The sequence below is a fragment of the Rhineura floridana genome, chromosome 4 (genome assembly GCF_030035675.1).
Source record: "Rhineura floridana isolate rRhiFlo1 chromosome 4, rRhiFlo1.hap2, whole genome shotgun sequence".
Taxonomy (NCBI): domain Eukaryota; kingdom Metazoa; phylum Chordata; class Lepidosauria; order Squamata; family Rhineuridae; genus Rhineura; species Rhineura floridana.
Genome location: NC_084483.1, coordinates 16,399,769 through 16,412,411, shown reverse-complemented (window position 1 = coordinate 16,412,411; position 12,643 = coordinate 16,399,769). Strand labels below are relative to the sequence as shown.

General features: G+C 42.7%; 1 protein-coding gene across 1 annotated transcript; it reads left to right on the top strand.

The window, feature by feature from the left end:
* The first annotated feature begins 250 nt into the window (after positions 1-250).
* LOC133384262 (mothers against decapentaplegic homolog 3-like) lies at positions 251-1,904 on the top strand. The gene is made up of 2 exons (XM_061626177.1): positions 251-272; positions 1,278-1,904. Exon 2 carries the CDS (start codon positions 1,315-1,317, stop codon positions 1,630-1,632), a length of 318 nt encoding a protein of 105 aa, XP_061482161.1. The 5' UTR covers positions 251-272; positions 1,278-1,314; the 3' UTR covers positions 1,633-1,904.
* Positions 1,905-12,643: the final 10,739 nt, after the last annotated feature.

Here is a 12,643-nt window from a genome sequence, read left to right as displayed (position 1 = left end):
AATGGATGCCCCTGAAGGCTGCAATTCTAAACACACTTACTAAGGGCCTAAGCCCCAGAGGGACTCAACAGGACTGACTTCTGAGTACATATGGCTTGGACTGTGTTGTTGGTAAAGCTTCTCTAGGGATCCTCTGCAAAGATATCCATACCAAGCAGGGCTGGCAACCCCCTGACTAGAATGCCCTACCCCTACCTTTTAACATGGCTGCTCCACATTTCTTTACAGATTTGACCCTTCACTTCAGAAAGAGCTCTGAGAAATGACTAAGAGTAAGAAGATTTTCTACCCTTTTCTGTCTACCCTGTGGGCTGCTATAAACTCACTTTGACAGCCATCCCAATTCCAGTCAGTAATAATTGACACAGAGGAAAAACACATGGTTTGGTCTACCTTCATAGGCAGCAGCTTGGGAACAACAATTGCATCCACATTTCCCAGTATGTGAATTCTCTTTTACCACTATTGGGCAAGAAACAAACCATCACGCAACCAACAAGGTGCATCATCAGTGGGTTTACAGAGGTTGAGCTGAGCGCATGGAACCACTGTTGTTGCTTCTATGGATGTAAGGGAGTGAGGTTAAAGGTAAATGAAATACAAATAGAAAAACAAAAATAAAAGACAGTGATGATTTCCTAAATGCAATACCATACCAACCACAACCAAATTCGTATGAGTAAGGCAGAAAACTCAGCATCCCACAACCAGTGAGGATTCCTAATCAAAAACTAAAAAAATCCTGGCAGCAAATCAGCCAAGGTCACAGAAATCCCCATGCAGCACAACATGACCCAGGGCTGCAGTTAATGCAGAATGCTGTGGCACGATTGCTAACATGAATGAGACCCTATCAGCACATAACACCTCTGCTCTGAAATCTGCACTGGTTGCTGATTTGCTACCAGGCCAAGTTCAAGGTGTGCTTTCCATGGTGCGGGTGCCACATCGTACTAGTTCTGCTCTTGTAAGAAATCTGTCCTTTAGCGTGGCAGCACCTACACTTTGGAACTCTCTACCTATTAACATTAGGCAGACACCTTCATTGTACTCTTTTCAGCATCTGCTAAAATCATTTTTGTTTAGGCAAGCCTATACAGGCATGTAGAAGCTATTGTGTTTCCCCCCCTGTTTTTAACTTATTGTTGGTTTTATTATTTTGAATGTTTTTAAATATCTGTCTTTAACTGTTTTTGCCAATAATTTTAATGTTTTAATTCTTTCTGTGAACTGCTTTGTGATTTTTTACACCTTCGTGCCTTCACCTCGCTGCCCAGGGCTCGTTGGAGCGGGACGGGCCTGCCTGGGGCTGCCATGAAGTTCTCGGAGACGCGAGGGAAGTTGGCCGTGCTTGCTGCCGCCGCTGGCGGTCCTTTCCTGGGCTCGCTTCTGGGCTTCTTCTCCTCCCCACCGCCGCCATGTCGTCCATCCTTCATGCCACCCATCGTCAAGTGGCTGCTGGGCTGGAAGAAAGGCGAGCAGAACGGGCAGGAGGAGAAGTGGTGCGAGAAGGCGGTCAAGAGCCTGGTGAAGAAGCTCAAGAAGACCAGGCAGCTGGACGAGCTGGAGAAGGCCATCACCACCCAGAGCGCCAACACCAAGTGCATCACCATCCCGATTTCCATCCGATGACTGAGTTTGGCTTAGAAACGGAAGTCTCAAAAATGGGGTCCAATCCCAACAGTCTGCAGGGACTGGAACAGAGTAAACTGTGTCTGAGAGAGACTCTAAGCATGGAATATTGTGTGCTGGCAAAGGCAGAGAGTTATCCATTTTAAATTCACTTGTTCAAAAATTTTCTTGGACATTTCTTTTTCTTAATAATGTTATTTAGTTTCATTTTTGTAAATAATATTGCTTTTATCAATATATTTTTATATTTGTGTTTATTTTTCTTTGTCAGCCGCCTTGAGGGCCTTTGGCCAAAAGGTGGGGTATAAATAAATGTAATAAATAAATAATAAAGTGATATATAAATGTTGTAAATAAAATACATAAATAAATGTTAGAGTCACTGTAGCCCTTGGATCTCTTTCCATTTTTAGGAACAAAGGAATGTGCCTTATACCTACTCAGGCCATTTGGTAACATCTAGCTGAGTACTGATGACATGGACTAACATTGTATCTCCAGGATTCCAGGCAATAGTCTTTCCCAGAAATTGAATTTTGGACCTTTGCATGCAAAGTATATGCTCTACCACTGAGCAACAACCCTTCCCCTGTTTAAAAGAGTATCTTTTAAAGTTGTTCTTTTCAATATACTAATGAATGCACATCATACCTAGGGCAGATCCATACCATTCATTTAAAGCACATTCAACACACATTTGAAACACATGAATCCCACCACAGAATCATGGAAACTCTAGTTTAAGGGAGGTTGGAACTATAACTGTAAGGGGAAACTACATTTCCCAGGATTCTTTAGGGGAAGTAATGTGCTTTAAATGCGAGTTGGATGTGCTTTAAACATATTGTGGGATCTGCTTAAACTCTCAGCTTAATCTGCCCCTCAGGATGAAAACAACAGAGGGGAACCATGAACACCCCAAGGAAGAAGGGCACACTTAAAATGTAGAGGAAATAATGATGTACAACCATAGTGTGAAATCAGATACTTATCGGAACATAGTATGAAGAAATATTTACATAAGCATGAGTGTCAAAGATGTTTATTATTTACACAACCTGTACAGATATTTATAGTGCTGTCCTATGTTTGTTTACTCAGAAGCAAATCCCAATGTATTCAATGGGGCTTACTCAAACAGGGAAATGTGCACAGAACTGCAACCTCAAATGATAAGGAACTTCCCTCAACCAACCTACAATTCAGAATCATGCCACTTTAAGTTATTTTGCAACTGTTTATACTTGTTTTTATAGTTATTGGATTTTAAAGAGATTTATTTCTTATTGTGAACTGCCCTGGTTTTCAGTCGGCAACCCTACCTCACAGGCTTGTTGGAAGGACTCCATATGTACACACACACTGGAGATGTAAAAATACATACACCCCATATAATAGTTTATTATCAAAACCAGTTGGTCATTGCAGAACTTTTTTAAAAAATAAAATAAAATCAGTATTAGTTTCCTACATAATAAAAGCAGTAATACCTAGGTAAGCCCTGCCTAATTGCTTTAAAAATAGGATTGGTGGGGGAGAGAAAGATTTGCAACACAAACACAATTCTTTGCTATATTGACTCAAAAGTCCCATTAATTTACAGCACAATCCTAACCATGTCTACTCAAAAGTAAGTCCTATTGAATTCAATGGGGTTTACTCCAGGTATGTGGGATTAGCATTGCAGCTTTACTCCCAGAAAAGCGAGCATTTGATTAAACCTTCATATTGGGGAGGTTTTCAAAACACTGCCCTCTTCACCAGCCCAGAAAAATTTAAACTTGTTTGACTCCTCCACACAAGAGAGAAAAAGACTGAAAGCTATATACTTACTCAGTTTATGAGATTTTCAGATAAGGAGGAAAACAACAGTTTTCTGGCCTTGCAATGGCTTTTAACTACTGTCTCTTCAAACACAACCCTCACTTCACATGTTGGCTACAAAACTGAAAGGGCGGGATTAAAGCAGCCAGCTAGGAGCTCATTTAACAGAAGTTGTGGATGTGGTGGCTTGATGTTTTGATGTATATCTCTTGAACCACACCACCTAGAAACTTAATTTTTTTAAAAAAAAAAAGAAAGCTGAGAGACAGGAGATTAAGGTGACTTACCCAGAGAGGACCCCAAAAATCCAGAGTCTTTGGGTGAAAACTGGAGATCTGGTAATCCCAGACCCCTGGGCATGTATCACAGCTGGCAGCTGTGACTCTCCAGGCAAAGATGTGGGCTAACTCTCCCTCCTTGCTAGGTGAGCCTTGGGTGTGGATTCCCCATGCACATCCTGGCCCTGCTGTACATGCATTCACCCCGATGGGCATGACAGGTCACAAGGGGCAATCCCTAGTTCCCTACAGTCCTGAAGGTCTGCCAGAATCCTGATGGGTGATCTTACCCAATAATGCCTCAGTATACCTACATCTCCCCCGAATTCCTCACCCGCCTGAACTCAATGCCACAAGAGGTGAATAGCTCATGCTTATACACCTCGTCCCACTAACCCCAATAACTCAGCCAACCCCCTGTGCAAATCCTCCAAGAACATATCACATACTAGTTCAGAAAACTTTGGGGCCAGCCGAGAATGCCCAGCACAATGTAGGTAGAAGTTCACCCCATAACATCCTTGACTAGCCTCCCACCGCAAAGTAGCCCTGGCTGAAAGAAGTTGGGTTCCCATGTCCAAGGATGAAGCCCACCTGAATGCCCAGAAAAGTATGGAGTGCCTACATAACAAGATGTGCATTGGGTCCAGTACAAACCTGAGACATATGAGAAGAGAACAATTACCAAGCAGAATAACTTCAACTTCAACACACAACAACTGAACAAGACAGTGCAGTTAAAACATATTACAATCAGGAGAATAGAGTAGGTCCTAAATTATACACCTGATATCAATGGCTAAGGTAAAGGGGTGTGTCTTTAGCATATGGCAACAACTATATAGTGGATTGGATTGTGAAAGACCAACCCAAATTGTGTTTGCATTCTGACAAATTTGTAGGGCAGTCCAATATCTCAGAGAGGAGTTCAGGTCTCCTGTTCCCCTGGTGCATTCACTATAGCTGCCCAATTTCCCTGCTTTTTAAAGTTTGATAGAAATATCTGTGGGCTATAGGTACGTTCTTAAACCGCAAGGTTTTTGCCTATTAGTGAATTTCCCGCTTTTTAATCCGGGAGGTAAGAAATGGGATCCTGTCCAAGTTTGCTAAGAATGGATTGATCCTTTGCATGCTTATTGAGTTCAGTGGGATTTACTCCCCTGCAATCATGCTTAGGATAGGTGAAACTGACCGCAGGGGATGAGGGGAGGAAACACAAAGGGGAGGACTGGAATGGGAGCAGGCAGGACGGGGAGGGGAGAAGGACAGGTTTGATAATTTGCATGTTTATTTAATTCAGTGCGATTTACTCCTGTGCAGTCAGTCATGCTTAGGATAGGTAAAACTGACCAGGGGGGAGAGGGAGGGCTGGAGTGGGCAGGGGAGGAGGAAGAAGGAAGAGGGGAGGGGAGGAGGAAGGTAGAGGAGAGGGGAAGGAGGGAAAAAAGCAGGTCTGATCATTTGCATGCTTATTGAGTTCAATGGGATTTCCTCCTATGCAATCATGGTTAGGATAGGAAAAACTGACCATGGGGGAGGGGGAAGGACTGTATTGGAGGGGGCAAAGGAAGGGGGAGGGGAGGGCTGGTTTGATCATTTGCAGGGTTATACAGTTCAATGGTATTTACTTCTGTGCAATCATGTTTAAGATAGGTAAAACTGACCATGGGGAGGAGGAAGGGGAGGGGGAGGAGGGGGAAGGGGAAGGGGAAGGGGGAGGAAGGGATTGGAAGGGGTTGGGGATGGGGAGGGAGGGGCAAAGGAAGGGAGAGGGAAGAGGCAAGAGGGAGGGAATAGGAGAGAGTAGAAGGGAGGGTGGGTTTGATTGTTTGCATACTTTTTGAGTTGAATGGGATTTGTTTCTGTGCAATCATGTTTGAAAATGGAAATTGTCTGCCTTCAAGTCAATCCTGACTTATGTTGACTCTATGAATACGGTTTTCATGGTAAACTGTATTCAGAGATGGTTTTACCATTGCCTTCCTCTGAGGCTGAGAGGCAGTGACTGGCCCAAGGTCGCCCAGTGAGCTTCATGGCTGTGTGGCGATTCGAACCCTGGTCTCCCAGGTCATAGTCCAACACTGACCTTGGGGAGGGGTGGGGAGGGGAGGGGGAGGGGAGGAGATTGGGTGGGTGGGTACTGAGCAGGAGGGAAGCCCCTTTCCTTTATTTATTTATTTATTATTTAATTTATATCCTGCCCTTCCTCCCAGCAGTAGCCCAGGGCGGCAAACAGAAATGATAAAAACACTTTAAAACATCATAAAAAGACCTTAAAATACATTAAAACAAAACGTTAAAAACATTTTTTTAAAAGCTTTAAAAGATCTTTTTTTAAAAAATGGTTAAAAACATTATTAAAGAAAACATAAGAGCAATTCTAACACAGACGCAGACTGGGATAGGTCTCAACTTAAAAGGCTTGTTAAAAGAGGAAAAGTCTTCAAAAGATAGCAGAAAGCAAAAGGAAAACATTGTGAACAGTATCATTGCTTTTCAGGGTTTCCCCCACCTTTTTATTCTACAGCAGGCACATGTAGCCTCCCACCCAAATTTAAACCAAAGCTGTCCCTGGCCACATCCACACCAGGCCTTTATTTCACTTTGGACAGTCATGGCTTCTCTCAAAGAATCCTGGGAAGTGTAGTTAGTGAAGGGTGCTGCGAGTTGCTAGGAGATGCCCTGTTCCCCTCACAGATCTTCAATCAGAGTGGCTGACTGTTAAACCACTCTGGCCACTGGACCTCTGTCAGGGGACTAGGAGGCTCCTCTCAGCACCCTTCACAAACTACACTTCCCAGGATTCTCTAAGGGAAGCCATGAAAGTGAAATCAAAGTCTGGTGTGGGTGTGGCCCCCTGATTAGCCAAGCCCAGCAGCTGTGAGGCTCTACTGAGCATGCCCTGCATTATCATAGGCTTCCAGCCAAAAGTTCTTAAATAAATTAAAAATCAGCCAGGCATTTTTTTAACTTTTTAAGTGCAGAAGATGAAGGTCAGAGTATGGGGCAAGGTCAATATTAGGATTACAGGTACTCTGTGAACATGGCTGAATGTTCAACATTAATGAATTTCAACAGATTATGAGAACTCGGAGAGAAAACAGTCCAAAAGGGCTCTGAGGTTGTTTTTTTTCTGTTTGTAGACTTCTCTCTGACTGTTTTGTGTATCATCATGAAAATTGAGGGGGTTGTTAAGCAAGCGTTTCTGAGTTCAGAACTATAAGTTTTGTAAGGTTTTGTTTTGAAATGAGCTTATGAGAAGCATCAGAATGGCATGGGGGTATTTTCAATTTAACATTGCGGAATGTGAAAAATCCACGCTGGCTATAGTATACAGCCACTCTTGTGGCTGTATAATAAATCATGGCCTAGAACTCTCCAGCTGAGGTAGAGCTGGAGAAGGAAATGAAGATTCAAGGACTGGAATGGAAGCAGGATTCAGCTCAAGGTAGTACATTGCTCTTTTGGATTCTCAGTGGAGCTTTAAAAGCCTGGACTGAAGAAATATGAAACTTTGATCCTAGATAGGCTTGCTGCTTCTTGTAAAATCACCCAGGCTTGGAAACCCAATCAGCCCATTCTACTAAACTGTCAATATTCAGATAGATTAAAGATGGCATCAGAACCGTTTTAAAAACTTTTACTTTTGCTTTGCTAGTTTGTATGAATCTTCTTCATTGTCACCCTAATACAGAGGTATCTAAAGTCTTGCCCTCCAGATATTGTTGGACTCCAACTCCCATTGGCCCCAGCCACCATACCCAATGGTCAGGGATGCTGGGAACTGGAGTCCAACAACATCTCTCAGGCACCATGTTGCCTACCCTTACTCTAATGTCACTCGTTAAATCATTCTTGGCCAGTGCTTCTGCAGAGTGGAGGCAAAATTAGTAGATGTGGCCTCAGTTAAAATTTGGGCAGAATCACTAGGGCCTAACAATCCTGCCTCTGGCTTTGCATGTTGGCATTGTGGGCAACATTATTTTCTTTCATGGTTGCAACTTGTGGGTTGATCTGGGCTAAGTGTCCCCTTTATGTCCTGTTGAAATTAGTGTGGAAATCTAGTCTGGATCCAATGCCATGCATTTTAATTCAGGCAAGGAATATCATACATAATTCTACAAGTACAGGAATATTATATACGGAGAGCTGATCTTTAATATTCGGGAACATAGGAAGCTGCCTTAGTGAGACCATTGGTCCCTCTGTCTCAGTACTATCTACAATGACTGACAGCTACTTTCCAGGATTTCAGACTCTCCTAGTCCTGCCTGGAGGTGTCAGGATTGAACCTGTGCTCCACCACTGAGCCACAGCCCTCCTCTAAGGAGGCTTATAGTGGACTCTATTTTAAACTTTGATAGAAAGACAATTTAAAAGAAACATGCTGGACTGAAGCTGGTTCACACTCACAACCATGTGTCTAAAATGTGTTCCTTTTAATTACTAATTACTCAAAATGATCTACCTCGCACAACAAAGAAGATCTACATTGGATACATGCAATTGCTGTTAACTATTGCTAGCAGGTTGCTGCTGTGTTGATAGTCACATCTCAGATTTCTAGAGGCTGCAGAGTGTGAGTACTGAATGAGCATACAGTGTTTTTGTTCACTCACAAAGAATAGGTGGTGTGGCTGCTGTGCCCTGAGATAGCAGGGTCAGGCAAATTCGAGCTGTGAGGACCACTAGAGAATGGCACTAGAGTATTTAATCTGCTCTCAGAGGAGATGTTCCTCAACTGCAAGTGACAAACTGATGGCAGAGGCATAGTGTTGTCATAGCCATTCCCCAAGGTACTGGACATAGTGTGGCATCAAGTGGGATATGTACAAAGTTGTTGCCATTGAATTCCATTGTCTGGACCCAGGGATCTCCTTGGAGCAGATGGGGCACAAGACAGGAACTCAGCATTGCATATAGAAACCACTTCCTATGTTGTGTGGAATGGACCTCCTGATAAGATGGTATCTGCAGGAGGCCCTCACCTGCAGAACACAGGGATCGACTGGTTATATGAGGGGTAAGACGATCTTTTAGGTGTGTGTGAATGGCATGATCCTGGTGAGTGTGTTTCAGGGGGTGGGGATCTCTGGATCCAATCTAATGAGCCCTAAAACCCTTAAACTGATAAGATGGTAACGTTCTTGCAGTACAGCTACCTAGGACAGGGATGGGGAAACTTTTTCACCCTGAGAGCTGCATTTCCTCCAGGGCAACCTTCTCAGGACCATATGCTAGTTGGAGGAGGGGGGCAAGGGCAAAAGTGGGTAGACCTACAAATGTGAATGTTATCTTTGTGCAGTAGGCTACGTTCTGCACACATTCACATGCTCCTCTCTCTCTCCCACCCAGACAAGCAAGAGGCATGATCAGAGTTCAAGAACAAATTCCAGGCGGGCAAAAACACTCAAGGTGGGTGTGAAGCAAGGCCAGCGAGGGGTGTGGCCTGGGGAGAGTTGTAAAGGCCAGATAGAAAGGTCTAGAAAGCACATTTGGCCCCTCAGCCTGAGGTGCCCCACCCCTGATCTGGGAACACTCTCGTTCCATGCCTGATTGATAGAACAGCCTTGCTAGCGTCAATTAGTTTTGAACCTTTTAAAGCTAACCTTTGATTACTTTTCTAGAGGACTGTACTTGACGGACGATTTAAAACTGCAGTTGGTGTTACTCTGTTACCAGTTGTGAGATTTGGGTGGGTATACAAAGCTGATCTCCAAATGGGAACGAAATCTATATAGATTCATGCCCTGCTTCATAATGAGCAAGAAACCTGCTCTAGTTTTCTAAAACTGCTTTTCTCTTGCCTTGGTTCTTAATAAAAATTGTTATTTGCTTGCTTTTTTTTTTTTTAAAGCAAAATTGCTATAACTGCCAGGTGCAAACAGATTGCAGACAGGGGAGAAGTGAGTTGCTTGATGTGGTAGGGTTGAAGGGAGCTTGTTCTTAGCTTCTGCACTGTGAAAATAGGGACATTTCATGCAATGTCAATAAGAGTAATCATTCAGTGTTGTTTTTTGCCGTTAAAAATGACAGATTTGTTCCCCCTGACTTGACAGCTATTTTTATTGCAATCTGCTGTGTGGATCAGCTAACATTTCAGAGCTGCTTTGCATGTTATGTTACTTGTGCACTTTCAGGCACCTGTCTAAACATCCAGAAATCGTTTATGGATTCATTATTATTAGATGAAATAGCATTTACATGTATGCTTCTCACTGGCCTTCAGAGTAGATGAGTCCAGCTATTAAGGGCTCATCCATACATGTGGATCTCAAGCTGCTTGTGGCTTTTTATCTTTCTTTTTTTTGCACCGTCCACACGACATTCTTTTCATTGAAGTGGCTATCCCCATGTTCCCCTCACTAAATTTGGATTTTCCGGATTTGCGGATAATCTGATAAGGGAAGAAAATCCAATATAAAAATGTTACCCGACACACTGAAATGCATTATGCGGGCACCTTTTTTGTTTTGTTTCATTTTACATGTGTGATGACATTTCAGTGGGTGCCATCTGTCACCACACCTCCTACTTCCATTTTGTCCCCATCAGCCCATAGGAAAGGATACAGCGTGCCTTTTTTCACTGGTTGTTGCTGAAGACATGTTCATAGCTTGTTATAGGACTGGGGGGAGGTTGGGATGGATGATGTCTGTGGGTCCCCTCCAAGCCTATAATACTGCATCTGGAAGTTGGGATCTGCAGTGGAAGAAACCTGTGTGCTGAACCACAAGCTGTGGCTTTGGGGAGTCCCCAGAAACCCAACGGGGAAGCAAGGTCTGTTGGACTGTTAATGCTGTAAGCACTTCCACCTTATGCTCAGGTTGTGTATATGTGTGAATAAAACCATATATTCTAAGGACACCAAGGTCTCCATAGATCTTCATACCAAGGAAACTAAACCCTGGGTAAGTGCCCATAATGGACCTCAGGTTACCTGGCTTGGAGCAACACACACATTTTAAAAACTATTTTTTACTGCTCTTTTATAAACTTCTGGTAGATAAAAAAACTTGTATTTCAAAACTAAATAGAAAAAATGTTTAAAAGGTGTGTGTGTGCAGAGATAAACAAATTGTGCATGCCCACAAACCTCAGGTTTCCAGAACGCATGGTGGGTGGGGATGTACTAATTGAAGGAAGGGGACCACAACACACAGTATAAATACATCCCATCAAGCACTACCCACTACTGTTGATGAAAAATATCGAGAGAGATTATGGAGGCATAAAATTGAAAGCTCTCATGTGTGGACAATGGTGCACAAACAGTGACCCATGTGCACATTAATGCCCTAGTGTGGACACAGCCTAAAATCACCAGTTTATTGGGAAGTGTAAGATCAGCTGGGATTCTCTCCTTCATCTTCATAATTCTGTTCTTCCAAAGTGGTGGTTAGCAATTTTTTAAAAATAAATTCAGGTACTTGCCTCTGTTTCTCTATTTACAGTGGAAATAAGCCAATATGGTCTGAAGTCAAGATCTGAGAACACTGGAAGTGCTGCAAGTTTCTACATGTGCCAAGTTTTCCCTTTCAATGAGAGGCCTTCATTATCTATGCACACTCACAGTCTGTCGGTTTATAGTGTTTGCTTCATAACTGTGAGTCTTGAGCCTCTGGGCTTTTAACTCCTAGTCTAGAAAAGCAGGTGAATGACCAAGTTGAGATGGAACTCTGAATCATTGTGAACTCTTCTCTGAAAATCTGTGACTTTGAAGCTAGCTGGATTCTCTCTCTGATGCCCTTGAGCTCTTGCCTTAACAGTCTCAAGAGGCAAAGTGCTTGGCCTTTCAATGACCTGCTGCTTTTTGAAGCCAAGAAACGTGGTTTGCATGCTCTGTCTTTTTAAAAAGTTAAGTGCTTCAAGGCAAGCAATAGTAAAACCACATCAAAATCCACACTTGTATAGAAAAAATATACTTGCATCTGATTCACAACCTGTTTGAAGATTACAGTCTACATCACAATACTTGTTTGGGATGCACAGTAGTAAAGCATTGTAGAATAGGGCATCATCATTCACCTTCTAGGAGCAAGAACTGTGGAGTGAAATGTGTGTTGGAATAAGCAACCACCTTTAATTAACACTCACAGTACTGAGAGAAAATCAGCCTCTAACGCAGTGATTCTCAAACACTGGTGCGCCCTGAGAGGTGGCTAGGTGTGCCTCAAATATTATGAAAGTATATTTTAAAAATGAGAAGAAACCCATTTGTATAGGGTAAGTAATAGTTTTCTGTAGTTTAAGTTATTTTTATTCATAGTTTAAAATATATTAATATATTTTTAATTATGTACACGAAGTGCGCCAGAAAATGTTTATATGTTTTACAGTGTGCCGCAAACCAAAACAGTTTGAGAACCACTGCTCTAGCGGTTAATATATCTCAGAATCGAAGGCTTAGTTTTCTTTCCCTTTCCTACATGCTTCTATTGTAGCCAGAAATGTCTGTGAATAGTAAGTAAAAGATCCAGTTTAAAGTTTACAGCCATGTATGTCTGTCTTCATTGTGGTGAGACAAAATGTACTCTGCAACAATGTGCACATACCCCCAGATATCTGTGTTGATATATTTGCAAACTCTTATGTCCAAGAACATAAGAAAAGCCTGCTAGATCAGCCCAAAGGCCCATCGAGTTGAGCATCCTGTTTTCACAGTGGCCAACCAGAGCTTATGAGAAGCCCACAAGCAGGACTCTCCCCACTTTTGATTCCCAGCAACTGGCATTCAGTGGCATTCCGCCTCCGACAGTGGAGTTATAGCATAGCCATTGTGGCTGGTAGCCATTGATAGACTGATCCTCTGTATACCAAATCTATAGCAGCACACATTTATATTCACTCACTGTCCCATGTAGGGATGGAAAGATCTGTCCATTTCGGTTCTCTCAGTTTCTCACTTT